This window comes from Neoarius graeffei, chromosome 8 (genome assembly GCF_027579695.1).
Source record: "Neoarius graeffei isolate fNeoGra1 chromosome 8, fNeoGra1.pri, whole genome shotgun sequence".
NCBI classification, from domain to species: Eukaryota; Metazoa; Chordata; class Actinopteri; order Siluriformes; family Ariidae; genus Neoarius; species Neoarius graeffei.
In genome coordinates this window covers 42,111,596-42,135,588 of record NC_083576.1, presented here as the reverse complement: position 1 = coordinate 42,135,588, position 23,993 = coordinate 42,111,596, and the positions used below count along the sequence as shown (strand labels likewise).

Here is a 23,993-nt window from a genome sequence, read left to right as displayed (position 1 = left end):
CCAGCTTGCCTGCGACCCTGTAGAACAGGATAAAGCGGCTAGAGATAATGAGATGATCCAATATTACATATCTGTGAGTATCTGGTATGACCCCCTTATGCAGCAATAACTGCAACTAAATGTTTCCGGTAACTGTTGATCAGTCCTGCACACCGGCTTGGAGGAATTTTAGCCCATTCCTCCGTACAGAACAGCTTCAACTCTGGGGTGTTGGTGGGTTTCCTCACATGAACTGCTCACTTCAGGTCCTTCCACAACATTTCGATTGGATTAAGGTCAGGACTTTGACTTGGCCATTCCACAACACTAACTTTATTCTTCTTTAACCATTCTTTGGTAGAACAACTTGTGTGCTTAGGGTCGTTGTCTTGCTGCATGACCCACCTTCTCTTGAGATTTAGTTCATGGACAGATGTCCTGACATTTTCCTTGAGAATTTGCTGGTATAATTCAGAATTCATTGTTCCATCAATGACTGCAAGCTGTCCTGACCCAGATGCAGCAAAACGGGCCCAAACCATGATAATACTACCACCACAATGTTTCACAGATGGGATAAGGTTCTTATGCTGGAATACAGTGTTTTCCTTTCTCCAAATGTAATGCTTCTCATTTAAACCAAAGTTCTGTTTTGGTCTCATCCATCCTTCAGAACATTTCTCCAGTAGCCTTCTGGCTTGTCCACATGATCTTTAGCAAACTGCAGACAAGCAGCAGTGTTCTTTTTGGAGAGCAGTGGCTTTCTCCTTGCACCCCTGCCATGTACACCATTGTTCTCCTGATGGTGGACTCATGAACATTAATATTAGCCAATGTGAGAGAGGCCTTCAGTTACTTAGAAGTTACCCTGGGGTCCTTTGTGACCTCGCTGACTATTACACGCCTTGCTCTTGGAGTCATTTTTGTTGGTTGACCACTCCTGGGGAGGGTAAGAATCTGTCTGACTGTGGATTGGTGGAGTCCAAACTCTTTTTGAGATGGTTTTGTAACCTTTTCCAGCCTCGGGAGCATCAGCAACGCTTTTTCTGAGGTCCTCAGAAACCTCCTTTGTTTGTGCCATGACACAGTTCCAAAACGTGTTGTGAAGCTCAGACTTTGATAGATCCCTGTTCTTTAAATAAAACAGGGTGCCCACTCACACCTGATTTTCATCCCATTGATTTGAAAACACCTGCCTCTAATTTCACCTTCAATTTAACTGTTAATCCTAGAGGTTCACATACTTTTGCCACTCACAGACATGTAACATTGGATCATTTTTCCTCAATAAAGAAATTACCAAGTATCATATTTTTGTCTCATTTCTTTAACTGGGTTCTCTTTATCTACTTTTAGGACTTGTGTGAAAATCTGATGATGTTTTAAGTCATTTATGCAGAAAAATATAGAAAATTGTAAAAGGTTCACAAACTTTCAAGCACCACTGTAGATCGTGAGGGGTGGTAAATTATGTTTAGAAGTCAATGTGTGAAAGTTAAATCTGTTTAAAAAAAAAAAAAAATCCAATTTGGTCTGAAGAAACAGTGTGGGAGTACAGATTCTAGACGTGTGGCCAGGACCTGAGGCAAACTCTTGAAATCAACTGGGAGGAGAGAGAGACTGGATGAAATGAGCAACAGGAATGAGGGTCTTTTATACAAGTGTGTGTGTGTATATATATATATATATATATATATATATATATATATATATATATATATATATATATATATATATGTATGTATGTATATGTGTGTGTGTATATATATATATATATATATATATATATATATATATATATATATATATATATATGTATATATATATATATATATATATATGTATATGTGTGTGTATGTGCTTGTCTGTATTTTTGAGTCGGGCGTTTCTCATCTTCCTCTCGACAGTACCCCATAGAGTCTCTCTGGGGTTCAGGTCAGGTGAATTGGCTGGCCAATCAAGCACAGTAATATCAAGGTCAGCAAACCATTAGGTCATAGTTTTGGCACTGTGGGAGGTGCCAAGTTCTGCTGGAAAAGGAAATGGGCACTCCATAAAGCTTGTCAGCAGATGGAAGCATGAAGTGCTCTAAAATCTCCTGATAGATGGCTGCGTTAACTTTGACTTGATAAACAGTGGACCAGCAGATGACCTTGCACCCCAAATCCTCACAGACTGTGGAAACTTCACACTGGATTTTAAACACCTTGGATTCTGTGCCTCTCCACCTTTTCTCCAGACTCCAGGACCTTGATTTCCCAATGTAATGCAAAGTTTACTTTCTGGAATTGCTCGCCAGTTCAGTGCTGAACAGGGCAAGGATCTGTCTCGGCATACAGTGTCTCGCCGTTTAAGACAAATTGGACTGAAAGCCCGCTCTGCAGTGACCAAACCGCTCATAAGTCGAAAGAATAAAAAGGCTAGTTTAGCCTTTGCTGAGGGGCATGTTGTGTGGACAGAGGAGAACTGGTTCAAAGTTCACTTCAGTGATGAGAGCAAGTTCAATTTATTTGGGTCTGTTGGGAAACATGTTCGGCGTCGAACTGGGGAAAGACTGAACCCAAAGTGTGTAAAGAAGTCAGTTAAATTTGGAGGAGGAAGTGTCATGGTTTGGAGGATGTTTTCTTCAGTAGAAGTTGGGCCTTTTGTACAGGTACATGGCAGGGTGAATGCAAATGTTTATCAGAACTAGAGCCCTGCACTCCTGCGGGACCCGACGCAAAGCAGTGCGGCGCGGGACAAATTTTGAAAGCTCATTGCGGGCGGGAGGGGGAGTGCACGATGCGGGAGCGGGCGGGAGAGGTGATAAGCTGCAGTCCCGCTAACTAAAAATGGGTTTAAAATAAAATTTATAAATTATTAATTTATGTCTATCATATATAATTTGTGCTGGATATTTTATTTGGCATTAATAAAAACATTTTAAGATGCCTAAATTTGCGGATGTGGTCTAATCTCGCGTACGTTTCCGATTCCTTTCCGCTCTTCCGTGTTTGAGATCTCCGATCATGGCAGAAGAGCAGAGCTCCTCTAGTGAAGCTCACAGTGCTTCAGAAGTAAGTGCTGCTTTAAAAAGAGGTGCCTGGCAACGCGCACCCTCCCTACGTGCGCTAGGTGAAGGATCGGTCAGTGGAGAGCTCAGCTAAGCTCAGCATGTTTAATTCCCCAAGCCAATGACAAGAACTTTTGTGAGAAGTAACGCGAACGTCTGCATCATGCGGGATTTGCGGGCGGGAGCGGGACTGAAAATCATAATTCTTTGCGGGAGCGAGACTGCACAATGCGGGAGCGGGACTGAAAATTCTGTCCCGCGCGGACCTCTAATCAGAACCTCCTTCAGCAACATGCAATTCCTTCACTGCAGGCGTCTCCGAATCACCCCCCAATTTTCATGCAAGACAATGCCCCCTGTCACACTGCAAAATGGGTAAAGCAGTTCCTTGAAGCTAAGAACATTGAAACAATGAAATGGCCAGCCCAGAGTCCAGATCTAAATCCTTGGCAACAAAGTAATGGTTAAGAAACCCACTGCAGTTACTGAACTGTGGAAGAGACTGCAAGAAGAATGGACTAGGATCAAACCAGAGCAGTGTGAGAAACTAGTGATGTCCTGTGGGTGCAGGTGTGCTGAAGTCATTCAAAGCAAGGGCCTCTACTCTTCCTATTAAGTTTTGAATTCTGTAGCGCTCAAATTTTAGTTTTAATCTTTTCTTCTGCTACAGTGGTTACTGTTCTTTAATTTTGATTACTGTGTTTCGCACAAAATAAAAGGTTTTTGTTAACGTGCTTTGGTTATTTAAAAAAAAATATGCTCGTGCAACAGTGGTATAACCACAGCTGATTTTCTTTCCTTCAAATTCAGGGCAATGGAGAAGAAGCAGCAGCCTTTGTCACATGCACACTCAAGCACAGTGAAATTCACCCTTTGCATTTTTAACCCATCTGAAGCAGTGAACACACGCACCCAGAGCAGTGGGCAGCCATACTACAGCGCCCAGGGAGCAGTTAGGGGTTGGGTACCTTGCTCAAGGGCACTTCAGCCCAAGGCCACCCCATGTTAACCTAACCGCATATCTTTGAACTGTGGGGGTAACCGGAGCACCTGGAGGAAACTCACGCAGACACAGGGAGAACATGCAAAGGCCCCCATCGGCCACTTGGCTCGAACCCAAATTATTATGGCATCTTGCATAAAATAAATATCTGAGTCCTCGTCTCCAATTTACAAGTCCGAATGCAGTTAATGCACAAGTCTAGTCCCGAGTCCTTAAAATTAGGGCATGAGTCGGATTTGAGTACTATAAGCCTGGCTATGAAGATACAAATGCCACCCGTTGAAAGTCACTGCCTTTGCGATCGTTTTTTTCCTGTAAAAATAAGCCTAAATTGATCTTAGAAAATTGTTTCCAATACTTCTAGAAAAGGAGAGAGATGAAGCGCTTTAAACTGCTGAAACATTTGTGCTTGGCTTTGTTGAGTTTTGTTTACCTGAACGCCTGCTCTCCACTTTTGTGTTGCTAAGTGGTATCCAGACACGTGACCTCTAGCTGCCAAGAGCTTGAAACATGCTTGTTATCTTGTGATCACTATAATTTCCGGGGTGCCAATTCTTCCTGAATCTTTACAACAGGTGCCAATAAATCGTGGAGGGCTGTGATGTGTTTTGATAAGTGATTCTTATGGCATTCATTGCCAATACTTTTTAATGGTTAATAGTTATAATGTAATATAAGTTCCTTTTATCATTAGTGATGCAGTGCTATGCATTGCAAACTATTGACTCCCATCTATGGTGCAAAGCACAGCAAACTCTTGTTCTTCTGCGTGTTTCTTATTATTATTCATCTTCCGTACAAATTTCGAATAACCCAATAACTGTACATCGCACACAGACAAACAATACATCAAAATGTGCGGCTCGATCAGGCTTGCTGTGCTATTACTTTGTTCGTCATTCTGCGATATATATATATTTTTTTTCTTTTTCCCAACATTTTTCAAACATCCGCTGCTCTGGCATACTTTCACCTAGAGACATGATTCAAACTTTAAAGCCGAGGCAAAATTCTCCTGTGTGGATCTGGCATTCAACTTTTTTGCTAGGTTGTATACTTTTTGATCAGTCACAGATCAAGCACCATGATCAATTCTGGAGAAATTCAGACTTTATAATGAGTGTCTATGGCGTTGCACTTCAGTGAAGGTGATCCAGTTAGTGTTGAGAGCTTGGAAAAAAGCTCTAAATTTCTCATTAAAACTGTGTTTTCAGCCACAAATTTCACTCTACACACACAATTTTCTCAAAAGTTGGATTCACACTTGTCTTGATTCACACAATGTGTCTACCTAAATGATAAGATTTACAGTTTTCGCACAAGAAGCCTCAAAGTGGCAGGTTCACAGCCCAACTGCTCCATTGACTCCCATGTGCTTTGACGAAAAAATCAGAAATGTCAGTTTTCAACTCGCTCTGTTGTCCACATTTTTTACACTAGGGACAAAAAAATTACATCAATGTGTTCATGAGAACCTTGTAGCGCTCAATGTGAAATAATTTTGTGAATACCTCCTTTCGTTTTCGTGTAAATCACTGTTGTTCGGAGAACAAAATCTGAGAAAAAGCTCTCTTTGCATGTAATACCCTGTCCACACTAGAGATTTTGTACCGATACGAAACTACTTTCGTACCGCAACACCTGTCCACACTAGCAACTATACCGGTACTGTAGCGGTATAACTGTATCGGCACGAAACCCATACATTTGTGGGTTTCGTACCAGTACAGTATCGGTACTGTAGCGCTTCACTGTAGTGTGGACAGATGAAGCGGCTCTGTATTGATACAAATATAATGCGCAAGCGCAATGAACCATTCGTACATCTTCCGGGTTATTTATACAATACGCACGTGCTTTCCAGCTGTAAATAAAACGTCAAAAAATGGCTCAAAACGACCATGGAGCAAAGAAAGGGGGGAGAAAGGGAGGGAGGGAGGAAGAAAGGAGGAAGAGGGAGAAAGGGAGGGGAAGAAGGAGAAAGTGAGGGGGGAGAAAGGGAGATTCGTTTTCTTTGTTTCTTTCTCAACTGCCTCGCGCGTTTTATACGATTCAACTGAATAAATGACCACCAGAAATACAGACTGTACATTGACAACAAAAAGCGCACACGTTGTTTCTTCCGCCATATTCTCGGAAGGAAGTTACTCTGTAACCATGGAAACATTTCGCGCACGTGCATTTTCAACTTCCGTGAAAGAAAACCGCAAACATTTCTCGCTAGTGTGGACAGATGCACTAAACTGTACCGGTATACTTTGTATCGATACAGTTATACCACTATCGTACCGGTATAAGTGTGAACACAGCATAATATTATGTCTCTGCTCTGCAGCTGAGAGGCCCGTAACTATGGCGACCAGCTCCAGTCAGGGAGCAGATGGGGGAGGGGCTGCTCTCTCTCTCTCTCTCTCTCTCTCTCTCTCTCTCTCTCTCTCTCTCAAACACACACATGATCATAGCATCGTAGCATCATAGCAAGTCACACATTCACACAGTACAGTGCAACTCCTGCAATAGCGACTGCTACGGCCACTGCATCACTCTTGCGATTTCCCACAGGGGAATTGTCTAGTTCACATTATAGCTGTGCTTTAAACAATTGTTCCCTTACCAGCATCTCTTGTCATTTTCCTGCAAAACTGTAATGGGCAAACTTGTAACCTGCAGACTTTCCTGTGCTGGGAAACTTTGCAAAGCACTAATACTTGAAACTCCTTCCATAAATGTCAAATAAGTTTCTCCTAACTAAACATCACCACAGCAATAAACAATAAAACTGTTTTTAATCCATTTGTTTTTATTCTTTTGATTATGTGGAGCATCTGCCATAGAAATCCATGTGGAGGAACTGTTATTATAGGGGAAAAAAAATGGAGCAAGCATGTTAATATCAACTTGTATTCATATTACAGTAGGAACGACTGCCAGAACTGTGGTTGTACAAAAATAATGAAGATTGAACAGTTCAGCCATGCTTGTCTGTCTGTCTGTCTGTCTGTCTGTCTGTCTGTCTCCAAGTGTAACCTTTTTCGTGTCTCAAACAGAAAGCTAATTGGTCAGAATATTGTTTTTGGCTTACCTTCATCAAAGCATTGTGTTCTTTGCAGATGATCAGCAGAATCGAGTATGTACACACAAAAAATTTCATACACAGAGATATCAAGCCAGACAACTTTTTAATGGGCATTGGCCGTCACTGTAATAAGGTAAGTGCTTACTATCTTAAGAGATATAGTTGCATTTCTGGAGTACATTTGTCATGCACAAAAACTAATAACATTGAGAATTTTTTTTTTTTTTTGGTCCTTGTAACTTTTTTTTGACATGTACAGACAAATATCTACTGGCTATTGATGTATGATGTCTGTGTAATGCAAATTATTGGGTAATTAATTTGCCCAGAAAATGTGCAGTCTTTTGGAAAATAATAGTAAGTACCATGGGAAACACGTGCTCAGATTCAGTTAAGGAAGGTGTTTTGAGAGCAGCATCAAGTGCCAGACAACAGTTTCTTTAAATTTCTTACTACTTGCTTTTTATTTATTTTGAGCTTTTCAATATGTATTCTTGATCTTGTTTGTGTTACATCTTTTAGAAAATTTGGGCTGTAAATATATACAGAAAAGATTACCTAACGTTGCCTGACTGTTCATTGTTTGAAATTGTTTTGTGCCCTTGCAGACAGGCAACATTTGGCCAATTTCAAGCATGGTGTGGATTAAACAAATCATTAGCAGTCCAAGATCAAATGTTTCTCGTGAAAACAAATTCGTGGTCCTTTTCACTGAGCTCTAATTCAATGAGGCCTTTCTTACCATTTTGGACAATGTTTTCTGTAATTAATGTGTTTATCAGTGTGTGTCTGTGTGAATGCCAGCCTTAAGCTTTATTCATGTACGTGTGTGTTTTTAATTTTAAACTATAACTAAATATGCCCCACTTTTTTTTTTTGGTCATTGTGAGATATCTTCAATGAATTCAACAGAGAGAACAATCTGATTTGAAGTTCCGCAACCCCCGCTGCTATTACTGAATTATTCCGGGTTTTTTTTTTAAATTACAGTTGCTTTGACTACACAACATTTGTTCATGACCTGATTTGACCAAGATTAGGCTTGCTTGTTTTATGGAGGGGAGCGTAGTTGTTCATTTTTGTAAGTGTATTTATAAGAAGTGTTTTTATTCAACTGCTTATAAAGTTGACGTGTGTCTGAATATGCAGAAAGCTAAATTTCTAAGCAATAACTACTAGATGTTTGACTCGAATCATACTTCATACTGCAAACTACATACACGGTTTTGGGAGGAGTAGGTTAAACATTTTTACCATGTTCTGGCTTAACTTTTGTTTCACCCTGAAATAACACCTCTTGGTGTTATCTAATTTTAATCTTTTGGTTATTTCTGGTCTGTTACTGAATCTTGGATTTTTAAGCTAGGATCAGAAGACCTCTCATCTGCACTTTGTAGCTGAACTAAATCAGTTGATTCAGGTAAATGCAAATATGTTCATAGTGTTTAGAATGAAACTCCTAAACCTCAGTCCACTTCTCCTGCATCTTTTCTTTTTAATTATGTAAATACAAAAGTATTCTAACCTCTTCCTTACTGAAGGTATTATTGTTTTACAGAATTGCTTCCATTTTATTCATGCTGTTGAGAATAATTTGACACTTACTTTATAATTTATTTTATTAATATTGTCATGTCTAATTGGGAAAGAATGACCCATCTCCGTAAATGCTTTTGGTGCTATGTTAGTGGAAGTTATTAGAGCTTGATCTCGCCTGTCGATCCACGGAGTTGCTTTTAGTCATTCAGCACGTATTCTTGATGTAGTTTAACTTCTGTAAGGTCCGTGAGAAACAGTTACATTTGGAAAAATGTGTTGAATCTCTAGTTCGTAGTTAGAAATTTTGTTTGGGTCACTGGAGGGCTCGTGTGCATCTCTCGCTTTTTTTTTTTATTTTAAGTTTTTTAATCCAAGTAAAGCTCTTGGGCTGTGTTTTTATTGCTGTGCAGTCTGGCTGTCTCTTGCTCTGGTTTCCCCTAAGAAGTTTAATGGTTCATGTAAAAGGCTTGCTGGTTTTTAAAGGATGGCAATAGACTCCCCCGACTGTTCTTTTTCTTAGCCTTGGTGTTGCCTGTCTGCGTTGGCCATGTGGGGTTGTCAGCAATACTGTTTGATGTACTGCACCCTCTATTGTCTGTTTAGTGTTTAGAATCTCCAGTGGGGAAGAGGAAAAGAAGCTTGGCTGTTAGTTCTTCTCAGGATCCATCTTTCTCAGGATTAAACCAGGTCTGAAACTACAAACGCCGAATAATGCTGTGTGTGTGTGTGTGTGTGTGTGTGTGTGTGTGTGTGTGTGTGTGTGTGTGTGTGTGTGTGTCCATACACACAGTGTACAACAGACGTGGGCAAGCGGGCAAACCCCTGTGCAATATCACTTAAATGTCAAATGATTCAAAATTGTATTCTTACCTTTTATACAATAACAAACCCTCTTGTCCAACTAAAAGTAATGCAGTTAGTTTTCGTTAAACAGTAGGGTATAATTAAGTTTAGCTTTACTATAAAAATACAGGCCCTGCTGTAGGAGCTCGGTGCAATGTCAGTTCACCTTTCATTGCTGAGATGCAAATATTTTATTTCTTTTTATTTATTTATTTATTTTCAGTACTTATGTCCACCTTTTTTTTTTTTTTTTTGAGGACCAACTCAATTTTCCTTGGCGTAGAGCAGGGGTCGGCAACCCTAGGCATGCGTGCCACAACTGGCACGCCGAGGAATTTCCTGTGGCACGCTGACGATGATACACAAACCTAATTATTCAACACATTAAAAATGTTCAAACGTCATCTTGAACTGTCATTGGCTGTTGCATGGCGAGCCTGCTCTTTTAGCATGACTACACAACAATATAGCGTCCCCCTCCCAGTATTGCCAGAGACTGCTGACGTTTTCCAGCCCAAAATATGTTCAAAATCCACCAAAATGCACTTAAAACCGCCCAATCTGGCAACACTGCCCCCTCCCCATATTTCTCACGAGATGGGCCCACTTGATGCAGCAGTTGCACTAAGATGGCAAAGAAGCCAATAGTTCGGGCTTTCCTGTCCTCGTGGACCAAAGAATATGGGTTCGTTTCTCAGAGGGACCGTGCTGTGTGCACGTTGTGTTTTGAAAGTGTTGCGTGTTGAACATCCAGTGTTAAACGTCATTTCGAGGCAAAGCACGAAAAGGCTTTCAAAGATCAGGCAGATATTGATTCGTCCCTCTCACGCGCAGTGTGCGGATATGGGAAGCAAGCCCACACTTTAAAAGTCTTTACCTCTGCTAAAAACAATGCCACTGAAGCTAGCTATATAATTTCTCACTGCATAGCTAAACATGGAAAGCCATTCACAGACAGTGAATACATTAAAAGTGCCCTTCAACCAAAAACGTTTAATACTGGCTCTTTTTGAAATACCATAGTTCACTCCGAGTTGCATATACATGCTGCATGTGAAAATGTAATTCTACTCCCATTCCCTGTATTAGCTCATGAAAGAAAATAGTCGGAAAAACGAGCGGATCTGAAAAAGCCATACGTACTTGCGTCACTTCAAAAATTAGTATTCGTGGCCTCGCCCATCTTGGCTTGTGACCACCCACGGGAAGGAAGTTTGGATTTAAGTACGAGGAGAGATAGCAGAGCCCATCTCGTCAGTAGGTAACGAAAAGGACCTAAAAATAAATTGAAAACATGGCTGAACAAGTTCGTGCCGGTGTTATTTGTGGCAGTAACACATCAACGTTGTATGTTTGGGGAGGCTGGGACCTCCCCTGCGCGAGTTATGAGCGTTCAAAGTCGGGCTGGAGCTGCCGACAGAAATGAAACCTAAGCGGAGCACCACGGCTCGCCTTGGGGCGAATTACATCCCAAGGTGTGGGGCTAGCCCGCCCTGGCAGCGCTGGTTCGTTAGGGAGAGGGCAGAGGTCGCTGGCTGGCAATTTGGGAAGGCTGGGAGCTCCCCTGCCCGAGTTACGAGCATCCAAAGTCGGACTGGAGCCACCGACAGAAACAAAACCTAAGCGGAGCAACGTTGCAAGATAGAAGAGCTGAAGAAGAAATGGTTGGAGTTTATCTTTGGAACACCACCAGCGAAGTATAATGCAGCGTTAGTACTGTGTTCTGATCATTTCAACCACAGTGACTTTTCAAACTTCGGTGCCTTCAGTAGTGGTTTTGCTTCGAGGTTGCATTTAATCCCTGGATCTGTACCGTCAAGACGATCGACCACCAGCTCACAAGCTGTAAGTAAAACATGAACTTTTTGTTCGAAGGTTTTTGTTACAAAATAGCATGTTCATATTCTCCACGTTAGCATGCATGACATGGTAACAAGCTAGGCAGGGATGAGAGTTTTCCGCTTTTTCTGAGTAAAAAACGATCTTTTTATATTATGCCAAATCCGTTGAGAATTTTTTTTATTAATTTCGGGGGGTTGGGGTATGTTCCTTCATGCTGTTCAAACTTTATTAACTCCAACGATGTTTACACGTTATTTGTAAGTCGCCATCTTTAGTCTCGTTTAAGTCTTGTTGAATGTGATGTACAATTCGTGTTATCTACATTGTTATTGGTCAAAACATCGACGTCGAGACCATAATAGCCAATCAAAACAGTTTTTACAAAGACACCCACATCCGCTTGTTCTGACCCACTGGAGGTAGCGTCACCGTACTGTTAGCCAATCAGAGGTAACATGTTTACATGTCATGAATATTAATGAGTAAGAGCTGAAATCCTGTCGTTCTCCCGCCACCCACTCTTCCACCAAACTAGAACAGCCTGAAACAGGAGAACCACAGCATTTTTTTTTTTCACCAAAACCGGCTCACAGGGCATTCATTCATACTAGAGACCACCGCACAGTTAATGAAAAAATGATGCAAGGAGACCTTTAAGGAGGCCTTTCTCTCCAGCTCGGATAGTCTTTTTGAGGGGCTGCCAAATAAAGAGACAATAAAATCAAGAATAAAAGACATGCCCGTATCAGCCAGAACTGTTGAGCGACGAGCTGGTGAAATGGCAGAAAATGTAAGGGTGCAGCAAACAACTGGCATAAAGTGGGTTAAAGTGTGTGAGGTTAATGGCATAAAACAAGTGCAATGGTGTTTTACATTTGCTCAATGCATTAAATATCCATATCCGTCTAATGGCGTATTCACACCTACGTTGTTTGGTCCGGACCAAACGAACCAAATTTCCCTTGGTCCGGACCTTTTGGGTTGGTCTGAATACAAACCACCGAACTCTGGTCCGGACCAAACAAGCGGACCGAGACCGAGCTGCAAGGTCGGACTCGGTCCGGACCAAAGGAACCCTGGTGCGGATCTTTTGGAGGTGTGAAAGCAGACCGGACCTAATCCGACAGTTTTGCTTTTTTGTACCTCGGGAGCTTCCATCGTTTGTCGAGCATTATGGGAAACAGAGTCTTGACACTCCACCGCAAAGCGCAAACACTGTTTCGGTTGTCAAGGGAACCTTACAACAGTCGTTCAGTCATTCAGACCAGTGGTAGGCTAGACTACAGAGTACAAAAAATGAGTAGGGGGCAAACGTGGGCCGAGGAAGAAACGCGTACCCTTGTGGATATATGGGCAGATGTCCACATATCTGAGCTTTTGGAGAGAACACACAAAAATGCCGACGTGCTTGCTGTATTCAGTGAGAAAATGAAGAAGGGGTTCACGCGCTCCCCAGAACAATGTCGGCTAAAAGTGAAGAAACTCCGTCAGACCTACATTAAAATCAGGGACATTCTTTCAAAAAGTGGCAGTACTAGCGACGCAAAAAAGAAATTCATCTATTGCGTGAAGAGCCAGAACTGTCACAACATGATGTGCGCTCATCAGCGCTACCCTCCGTAGCCGCCTTGCCCTTTGTCGTCGTCGATAAATTACTTGTACAACAGCATAGTAATCGCACAATTGTGAAAACAGTAAAAACTGGAAAAAACATATAGCTTTGACGACATTAAAAAGAATAACAGCACGGAAAGCCTCCATGACTACTTTTGAACTTAACGCTTTGTGCGCGTGTCGTCTCTGACCAATAGCTGAACGACCTCAGGGCACGTGGCTTTGTTGACAGATTTTGGTCCGCTTACTAAAATGTACAGTGTGAAAGCGAACCGCACCAAAATGAAAAAATAAAAAACAAACATTTGGTTCGGACCAAAGCAAGTGAACTATCGAACTATCCTGGTCTGAATACACCCTAAAATGTGTGGTGTCTAATTACACATAGTTAACACCTATTTGAATGGCACACTAACAAGAAAATTTCTAATTGGCACTACATGGCAAAAAGGTTGCCGACCCCTGGCGTAGAGGATACCAGTTTCTGACTTTTTTCTTGAGAGATGTTCTATCCTTCCTCAGAGACAAATTTTTCAGCTCTTCTTTGCTCGGTGGGGTTGTGTTGCCATACCTTTTTCTTTAAAATACCCGAAAGGTGTTCTGTTGGATTTACGTCAAGTAACATGCTTGGTTAGGTCATAGTTTTCAGTGATTTTGGCAGTGTGCTTTGGATCGTAATCATGCTGGTTTGTTCCTCTTATGCCAAGACTGGAAGTCATTTTGTCGGCCAGTATTTTGGTATATGAACAGGCATTCATAGTGCCGCCATCTTCATAAATGTCATCTTCCCAACACCATTTTCACTCATGCAGCCCCAGATCATTGCACTTCCATGCTTCACTGTCAGGACTATACGTTTTCTGTGGTAGTCCTGACCAGGTTCACGCCAAACATGCTGGACCCCACCTGATCCGAATAGATTTATCTTGGTCTCATCTGACCAAAGAATGTGCTTCCAATATTTATCAGGGACTTCTTTTCATTTTCTTTAGCAAAGTTTAATCTTGCAGTTTTGTGCCGAAGAGTAAGCAAGGTTTTTTTTTTTTTTTCCTGTTTGTGTACTCTCGTCATAGAGGTTGATGGTCATGTAATGTCCTTCGCACTGCCTTAGCGGTCCCAGAAACTCTTTCTATTGATAACCCCTGTGCCAATTCTGAAGCACTTGCCCATCTGTTTATTCAGAGTTAGATTGTGCAAGTAACGCATTGACCGTGGTGTCAGTTTAGGAGGACAGCCAATGCTGCTCAGGTTAGTGGTACTATATAGCTTGTTCTGTACCTCTTGATTACTGCCTCAACTTCTTTCAACTAATTTTTAATTGGTCGCCAATCTTCCTGTATCCTTTTCGGTCTTTGTGAAGTCTCGCAATTAGATTTTTCAGTTACTCTGGCAATTCTTTTCCATGTGGAGCCATGATGTAGACATGCATTTTGCGAAAGGCTATAGGGACCTTTCACTGACATCATGGATTTTTGTTTATCATGCAGCAGCCGCCATATGGACCCCTTGCACTGACGTCACATTTGCATTAGTAGCTGTTGCTACGTTATACCTGGGGGACAACTGTACTTTGTTTACGTACTGTAGCTAGGCCTGTCGCGATATTCGATATACCGACTTATCGTACGGTAAATTAAAATGAACTCGGTAATTTTTTTTTTAACCGCAATTTTGGCATTTACGTGCTGTATATCTACAAAGGGAAGTCGCCTGAGTATTAGCTTGACCCACTGACTGAATATAAAACAGCGCTGTTTTCTGTCGTCTCATGTGGCTCTCTGTCAGAGGCGGGGCCTCCCAGCGTGCAACAGTTATCCAGCCAGGGTGTCCACTAAATGGGGAAAAGACAACACGTTGCTCCGTTGTACAGACCATAGGTATAGAATTGGGTATGGATGGTGTGGACGTGTCCCTACCAATATCAAACGATGGCTGATATGTCCCTACCAATGTTTCTGATAGAAGAAAAAAAAATCACGCTCCGTGCGCGGTACACAAATGGTTACTGTAGCTTTCCACTGGGCAAAACACCACGCAAAATTCGCTCATGAATATTCGCTCTGGGGGCGTGGTCGCGAAAACAGCAAGCAAGTTCGGCTACCATGTCAGTTAGCAAGTGCAGTTGCAGTGCAGTGACCAGCTGCTAGCTAGCAAGCTGTCTTTGAGGAATGTAATGTTAGATTAGCTTGTAAAATGAATCCGTTAACAACAGTTTGTATTCAGTGTGTAAAAACGACAACATACGAATATGACTGTTTTCTAAGTTTGTGTCGCATGTAAATAACAATCCGACTTGATTACAACAACTGGTGTTCATTAAGGTCACAAAGACATTATTAAATCATATCAAATTGTGCTAACGTTGGCGAATATTGCACCTAGTCTTGCTTGTGGAGTGCCTGCAAACTTTAGCAGCCCGCTAACCCTTAATTTGAAGTGCTTCAGTTAAGACCTGCAGAGCCCTGACCGAGTTCGTATAACATGATACATGTAAACAACAACCCGATGGTGATGTGGACATTGTTCGTGGCCCAGACACCTTTTAATCAAATAAAACGTTTTCACGGGTGGCACGGTGGTGTAGTGGTTAGCGCTGTCGCCTCACAGCAAGAAGGTCCGGGTTCGAGCCCCGTGGCCGACGAGGGCCTTTCTGTGTGGAATTTGCATGTTCTCCCCGTGTCCACGTGGGTTTTCTCCGGGTGCTCCGGTTTCCCCCACAGTCCAAAGACATGCAGGTTAGGTTAACTGGTGACTCTAAATTGACCGTGAGTGTGAATGGTTGTCTGTGTCTATGTGTCAGCCCTGTGATGACCTGGCGACTTGTCCAGGGTGTACCCCGCCTCTCGCCCGTAGTCAGCTGGAATAGGCTCCAGCTTTCCTGCGACCCTGTAGAACAGGATAAAGCGGCTAGAGATAATGAGATGAGAAAACATTTTCACGTAATAAGTATAACAGCCTCTGCCTTCTTGATCAGAAAATTTTGGTTACTTCCGTCTCTCTTTTGAAAACCTCACATACCGAGTACGTACATATGCTGAACTGATTGGTTTTCGAGGGTGTTCATTTGAAAGCGCTAGGCTAAAATCTTTTCTCTGTAGAACCCAGTCACTCCCTCCTCTTCCTCCCCTCTCCGCTCTGGGCTCAAGAAGACAACAAAAGGGCAATAATATAACAACCAATCAGAATTCAGATACAGTCTGTCGCCAAGTAAAATTGTAACCTTTCAACGTGTCAAAGTTCTAGAGAGACAATGGAGCAAAATATTGTGACCCTCTAATGTTGACCTGAAGTTGGCACCACTGGGAGTTGGCATTGGGTTTATGTCCCCACCAGTATTAACACGAAACCTACGCCCTTGCCTACATGTTATCCTGTTCTAATTGTTACTTTTATCCAAATGACAGCTGGCAATACGTTGTTACCTTGCACTTTTAGTTTATCTGGGTACTAACCTTTGAGAAACTGGATTGGCGGAATGTTGCCTGTGAAGAAAAGTGTCTTTTTTTTTTTTTTTTTTTTTTTTTTTATTACCCTGTGCCAAGTTAATATTTACTTAAGTAATAAGTAAATTAAGATGTCAACAATAATATCGTTTATCGCAATAATTTCTGAGACAGTATATCGTCCAACAAAATTTATGATCGTGACAGGCCTAACTGTAGCCAAGCGAACATGTCCGGCATCTGTTGCTGTTGTCTGAAGAAAACTACAGCTAAAAAAGCTCTACTACCAGATTACTTGGATAATCTTAGTCAGAAAGAAGCAAAGGATAGATATACGTGGAAATTAGTTTATTAGCAGTTATGATCTGGACAAAATTCCTTGAAATGACTGGAGTGACGGTGGAGATTTGTGGCCTAGCGTTAGCTACATGTTGGAATATACCTTCTTTTTCCCCCCAAAGGGTCCCAACACGGAAGAACAGTTAAAAAAAAAGTACAAAAGCAAGAAAACCTTTTGTCAATTTTCCCTGCATTAGCTTTTGGGAACAGAATGTTGTGAAAGCCAGAGCATTTGCTCTCAAAGGACTCCATGGGCTATATGGTTTTGCTGGCCCTCCATGGCTCAACAACCCCAAGGACATTTAGGTACAGAGCTATTGTACTCTATCATTTATACATTGATGCGTATTGTTAAAACAATATCTGAAGTGTTATTTGTAAAATAAAATATCTTGTGCTAGACTTTCAATGTTGAAAGATTTTATTTTAATTTTATCTAATGGTGGATGGTACAATAACGACAAATACGAACAGAATCGGCACATTCCAGCTGTAGCTGTAGTCATCTAGTAACTATAATCACCCTTGTAATAATAATTTCAGTAAATAATGTTCGGTTTCCTCTTCATTTATTCTGTAGTCAAAAGGCACAGGTTGATAAGTGTGTAATGGGCAATAACAATTTTATCTAAAATAGTTTTTCCTGCTTTAGTAGATTTTATTTCCATTTCACATGCGTGCAGCTGTTGTAAAGTTTAGTCTGTTTGTGTAGAACACTCTTGACCTGTAGATTCATTCCTGCATTCTGGCTCCATGGTGACATTTTTCACAGGACTGGGTTCCTCTGATAACAGAAACAAAACTTCAGCGCTCTCTGGTCTTTCAGGGTATATCACGCATGTTGCTCCTTGCTGGGTTTTTTACTGAGTTGTGTCCGAGTTGTTTGAAACCAGTATGGGTTTTCCTTGTCGAATGAGGAAGCTGCTTCCACCTGTAAGAAAATCAAATGCTTTCATGAAGGTGCTAACTTGAATGCGAGCAGAAAAAATAAAACAAGATTCTTAAGCAACCTCTTCTATACTCCCTTCCGACTTTGTATTTTTTGTTAAATTTTTTTAAATACAATCGTGAATTTCTTTGGAGTTTTCAGGCTTAGCTCCTCCGGTCGTATTATCTTTAACCTCTCATTTCTTCATTGTTCTTGAAGCATTTGCTTCGCTTTGTTAACGTTCTTCTTGATAGCAGGGAGATGGTAATACCGTTTTTCTTGATTTGAGCAACCAAAAATAGGACAAAAATGAACCATATTTAAGACAGATAAAAGCCCTTGCTTGCATGAAAGACGGTGTCTGTCTGACCCCCCAGGTGTAATTATCATGTGATGCGTGACGTCATGCGCAAGGGGTCTATTGTCGGGCAAACAAAGAAACACAACCGTGACCATTGATAATGAGAATCGAGATGACTGCAGTTGGTACAGTCTCTGAAAAATTTAATTGTACCAGCAAGTTCGCATTACATCAAAAATCTGAAACATGCAGGCATCCACAGATCCATATGATTTACCCGCAAATATATTTATTTGTTATTTATTTGACACATTGCTCTGGGTATGTGTGTGTGCTCATTGCTCACGTGTGTGTGTGTGTGTGTGTGTGTGTGTGTTCACTGCTTCAGATGGGTAAAATGCAAAGGAGGAATTTTGGCTGTGCTTGAGTGTACGTGTGACAAAAGTAAAGACTGCTTCTTAATTTACCCACGAATGTATTTATTCTACTTGAAAAGTGTACAGCAAACCAGCTATCGGATTTGGGATAGTACGACATGGTGAACTGTTTTAGTATTTGGGACTTCAAGATACACTGGAGAGATGCTAAAGGCATACAAAAGTACAGATTCCTACCAATATTTCGAGGCAGGTTTCGTGCATGCCAGAATGTTATGGGAAATTCCTGATAAAGAAAAATGCCTTATTATGACAAAGGTAAACTCAAACGTGGACTTGTAATAGTAATAATGAAGCCAGGGCCTAGATTTGGCATATTTTATGGTTTTTAGTCTAACCTACATTCAGTACATAAATATTTAGCTAGCCTAGCATTAGCTCGAATACATTGCGTCCAAAGCCCACATCCAGATATACATTTTAACGTTCATACGTTTGCCGTTTGGCATGGTTTTTTTTTTTTGCAGTGCAGTAGAACTGCTAAGTATGACACGCTTACCAAAGTTCTGTCCTTGTTACGCCAACTTGTGGATTTGTTGAACGTTAAATTGGGTATGCGGAGTTTAGAGCTATGGGATTTTTATAATTGAATGGCCTTGAGCTAGAAAAACAAGTTCATAGAAATATGGTGGTGCTTGAATGTTTGTGAACCCTTTAGAATTTAGTATATTTCTGCATAAATATGACCTAAAACATCAGATTTTCACACAAGTCTTAAAAGTAGTTAAAGAGAACCCAGTTAAACTAGACAAAAATATTATACTTGATTTATTTATTGAGAAATTATCCAATATTACATATGTGAGTGGCAAAAGTATGCGAACCTTTGCTTTCAGTATCTGGTGTGACCCCTTGTGCAGCAATAACTGCAGCTAAACATTTCTGGTAACTGTTGATCAGTCCTGCACACTGGCTTGGAGGAATTTTAGCCCATTCCTCTGTACAGAACAGCTTCAACTCTGGGGTGTTGGTGGGTTTCCTCACATGAACTGCTCGCTTCAGGTCCTTCCACAGCATTTCGATTGGATTAAGTTCAGGACTTTGACTTGGCCATTCCAAAACATTAACTTTATTCTTCTTTAACCATTCTTTGGTAGAACGACTTGTGTGCTTAGGGTCGTTGTCTTGCTGCATGACCCACCTTCTCTTGAGATTCAGTTCATGGACAGATGTCATGACATTTTTCCTTGAGAATTCGCTGGTATAATTCAGAATTCATTGTTCCGTCAATGATGGCAAGCCATCCTGACCCAGATGCAGCAAAACAGGCCCAAACCATGATACTACCACCACCATGTTTCACAGATGGGATAAGGTTCTTATGCTGGAATGCAGTGCTTTCCTTTCTCCAAACATAATGCTTCTCATTTAAACCAAAAAGTTCTATTTTGGTCTCATCCATCCACAAAACATTTTTCCAATAGCCTTCTGGCTTGTCCATGTGATCTTTAGCAAACTGCAGAGGAGCAGCAAAGTTCTTTTTGGAGAGCATTGGTGTTCTCCTTGCAACCTTGCCATGCACACCATTGTTCTTCAGTGTTCCCCTGATGGTGGACTCATGAACATTGGCTAATGTGAGAGAGGCCTTCAGTTGCTTAGAAGTTACCCTGGGGTCCTTTGTGACCTCGCTGGCTGTGACGGCCTTAGCGGGCTACTTGTAATTGTTCTCAGTTTTTACTACAGGTATTGCAGCTGTGGGCGTGTCGTCTTAACATCTAATTGGCAGCACCGGCGCGCAGTGTTGCCTTCCTATAAGTAGCGCCCTGCTGACGTTCCAAAGAGAGGCTCCTTTGTTTTCTTTTTGGCTCGGCTTCTAACATCCAGGTGGCTGCTCTTTTTTTCTCTCTTTATGATTATTTTTGTTATTTAAATAAATGTAATTAATTGTGCGCACGTCTCCGTCCTCCTTTATTGCCAAGGTGTCCCCTAGGCCTCGACACTGGCTATTACACGCCCTGCTCTTAGAGTGATCTTTGTTGGTCGACCACTCCTGGGGAGGGTAACAATGGTCTTGAATTTTCTCCATTTGTACACAATCTGTCTGTGGATTGGTGGAGTCCAAACTCTTTAGAGATGGCTTTGTAATCTTTTCCAGCCTGATGAGCATCACCAATGCTTTTTCTGAGGTCCTCAGAAATCTCCTTTGTTCGTGCCATGATACACTTCCACAAACGTGTTGTGAAGATCAGACTTTTGATAGATCCCTGTTCTTTAAATAAAACAGGGTGCCCACTCACACCTGATTGTCATCCCATTGATTGAAAACACCTGACACTAATTTCACCTTCAAATTAACTGCTAATGCTAGAGGTTCATATACTTTTGCCACTCACAGATATGTAACATTGGATAATTTTCCTCAATAAATAAATCACTAAGTATAATATTTGTTTCATTTGTTTAACTGGGTTCTCTTTATCTACTTGTGTGAAAATCTGATGATGTTTTAGGTCCTATTTATGCAGAAATATAGAAAATTCTAAAGGGTTCACAAACTTTCAATCACCACTGTAACAGGTGCACAGAGCTTTCATACTAGCCTGATATGTTCTCCACACAGATGGGAATGCTTTGTTGGCATCCAATTTTCGCATTTAACTGCAGCTCACCATTTTTCTTGTCTTTCTGGGTTCACGGGGAAGTCGTAAAAAGTTAAACCAGGTTTATCTCCACGTCTGTTGTTACATCCAAAAGCACTACAGGTCTCTGGCATTGTTCCTTTAGATGTACCGTCTACAAGTTTATTTGTATGTTTGCTGAATTGGACTTACAAATCAATCACGTGCATTTGTGCCGGTCATTGTCAAACACACAGCTCACCCGGCAATATGGCCGTAAAAACAAATCTGGAGTTATATCTCATGAAAGTCCCCAATAGGCCCAAAATTGAGAGTTCTAGTGTTCACAGGTCATTTTTATAACCATATTCATGCAGTTTGGCTAATTGGAAATCACAGGTAGACTTAATTTTGTTTCGATGATCATAGGTTTTCTAACTTGTTTGTCAGTGATCACGGATGTAAACGCTTTTGTTGCATTGGGTTTCGACTTTGGGGCCTTGATTTTCAATGTTGTCTTTGTGCTAAATTATTTGCTGTTGATTATTCATAAGAGGAAATGCTCTACTTATCAATTTAGGGTAATTCCGCCCCAAATCACCAGCTATAGAAAAATGTTCGCCACTGACCATCTCAGATTTGCTTCATACTTTCTGGAAATATTGTCAGTGTGCCCAATAAATAGTGTACAAAATTTTAGGCTTGTACCTTCATTAGTTTCTGAGATATAGGGGCTTTAAAAAAGGGGCGTGGCCCCAATTTCACTGTTGAAACGCGTGCTACAGAAAACGGACCTAACTTCCATAAGTCATTACTTTTAAACTATTCATACAAGATGCATGAAATTTTCAAGGATTGTTCTTCAATGCCAGATGCTTTTAAATACTAAAATAGAAAGTTCACAGTTCAATATTTGCCAAGTTATGGCTTGCTGAAAATCATAAAAGTGCTTTGGAGCAACTTTGATGCCCCATATCTCCACATTAAAGCACACTAGATCTTTCAAATTTTCTTATTTATTACTCATGTTATAGTACTCTTCAGGCAACTAGGTATGTGTTCAAAAGAAATCAAACTTTCTGATTTATTAGGCTTTAAAAAAAAAAAAAAAATTTGCGCCTATAATTCAAATGCATATTACAAATGTATGACAAGGTCTACCATAAAAACAATTATACCACTGGAAAGAGCTTGTTCTGATTAGCAAATGCACAAAATATGAAGTTGGTACCCTAAACCAAACTATAAATATTAAGGTATCAAGTACGGCATGTTTTACGATAGACGGAAATGCTGTTTTAAGGGATATAATCTACTTGGATGCATCCAGAGATGCATAAAAACTGAAAAACCACAAAATTCATGAGGATTTTTATCACTATCCCTTAGAAGCACGTATTTGAGCTTCCATTTGCCAGCCAGATACAGCCCCAGCTGAAAAAGGTCATTTACTTCAGTGACGGATCAGCAGCACAATACAAATACTATAAAAATTTCACAAATCTAATAAAAGCATGTAGACGATTTTGGACTTTTGGCAGAATGGCATTTCTTTGCCACTTCTCATGGTAAATCACCCTGTGATGGTATTGGAGGCACTGTAAAGCAGTCAGCAGCTCGAGCTAGCTTACAGGCAGTAATGAGTGATCATGTACTAACCCCATCTGATCTGTTTTTGTGGGCAGAAAAACATACCAAGAACATCCATTTCATCTTGGTTGGTACAGGGGAAGTTATGGAGAGTGATGAAGCATTGGAGACCAGATTTTCAAGGTCAGCTACTATTCCTGGAACAGGAGACAACCACTCATTCGTTCCAGTCATGTCCAACCAGCTGCAGGTCAGCAGGGTGTCAGGTGGTCCTAGCTTCATTGTGGATATGAGTGGGAATCGGCCACAAATAATGCATAAAACCCCTTTTATATCCGCAGTCTCTCTGGCAGATACAGTTCCTGGTAAATATGTTGTATGTTTGTATGACAGACAGTCGTAGATAGGCAACATTCGTGCATCATCAGAGGAGGAACAAGATGTACAAGTAACATTTATGCATCCTCATGGTCCGTCTCAGACTTGTACCTGGCCCAGGAGAGAGGATAACTGTTGGGTCCCACTGGTGCATGTCATGAAAATCATTGATGCCCCACTTACATCAACTGGCAGGCAGTATAAACTTCCATCTGATGTGGAAAAGCAAATCAATACACTGTTTAAGCTCTTCAAATAAAGTATTTTTAAGGTTATTTTTCCTACACCATAGGTTTAATTGTATTGTAATATGCCTTAAAACAGCATTTCCGTCTATCATAAAACATGCCATACTTGATACCTTAATATATTTATAGTTTGGTTTAGGATACCAGCTTCATATTTTGTGCATTTGCTAATCAGAACAAGCTCTTTCCAGTGGTATAATTGTTTTTATGGTAGACCTTGTCATACATTTACAATATGCATTTGAATTATAGGTGCAAAATTTTATTTTATTTTTTTAATTTTTAAAGGTCTCCTTGCATCGTTTTTTCATTAATTGTGTGGTGGTCTCTAGTATGAATGAATGCCCTGTGAGCCAGTTTTGGTGAAAAAAAAAAAATGCTGGGTTCTCCTGTTTCAGGCTGTTCTAGTTTGGTGGAGGAGTGGGTGGCGGGAGAATGACAGGATTTCAGCTCTTACTCATTAATATTCATGACATGTAAACGTGTTACCTCTGATTGGCTAACAGCACTGTGACGCTCCCTCCAGTGGGTCAGAACAAGCGGATGTGGGTGTCTTACTACGGCGAGAGAGAAGGAACAAACCGCGAAGGGAAAAATACCGCGCGCTGACGTCATTGAGGTGCGACGCAAGGAAATAAAAAATTCAACAAATGTTTGGGTTTTTACTGAAGAAACAAACGAATAAAATGAACGAGTGACTTAAATAAAAAGAATGTGGGTGTCTTTGTAAAAACTGTTTTGATTGGCTATTATGGTCTCGACGTCGATGTTTTGACCAATAACAATGTAGATGACACGAATTTTACATCACATTCAACGAGAT

The 23,993-nt window shown here is 40.9% G+C and overlaps 1 protein-coding gene across 5 annotated transcripts in view; it reads left to right on the top strand.

Moving 5' to 3' along the window:
- Nucleotides 1-23,993, top strand: part of csnk1a1 (casein kinase 1, alpha 1) — a 222,916-nt gene that overhangs the window by 81,340 nt on the left and 117,583 nt on the right. For 3 of the 5 annotated variants that reach the window (XM_060927644.1, XM_060927642.1, XM_060927643.1), the window contains exons 4-5: nucleotides 7,145-7,243; nucleotides 9,253-9,336. The exons of 1 other annotated variant lie outside the window; for it this stretch is intronic. In XM_060927644.1, the coding sequence (XP_060783627.1) occupies nucleotides 7,145-7,243; nucleotides 9,253-9,336 (183 nt within the window). The remainder of the gene's footprint in view (nucleotides 1-7,144; nucleotides 7,244-9,252; nucleotides 9,337-23,993) is intronic. One more of the 5 variants, XM_060927645.1, reaches the window with a different exon arrangement.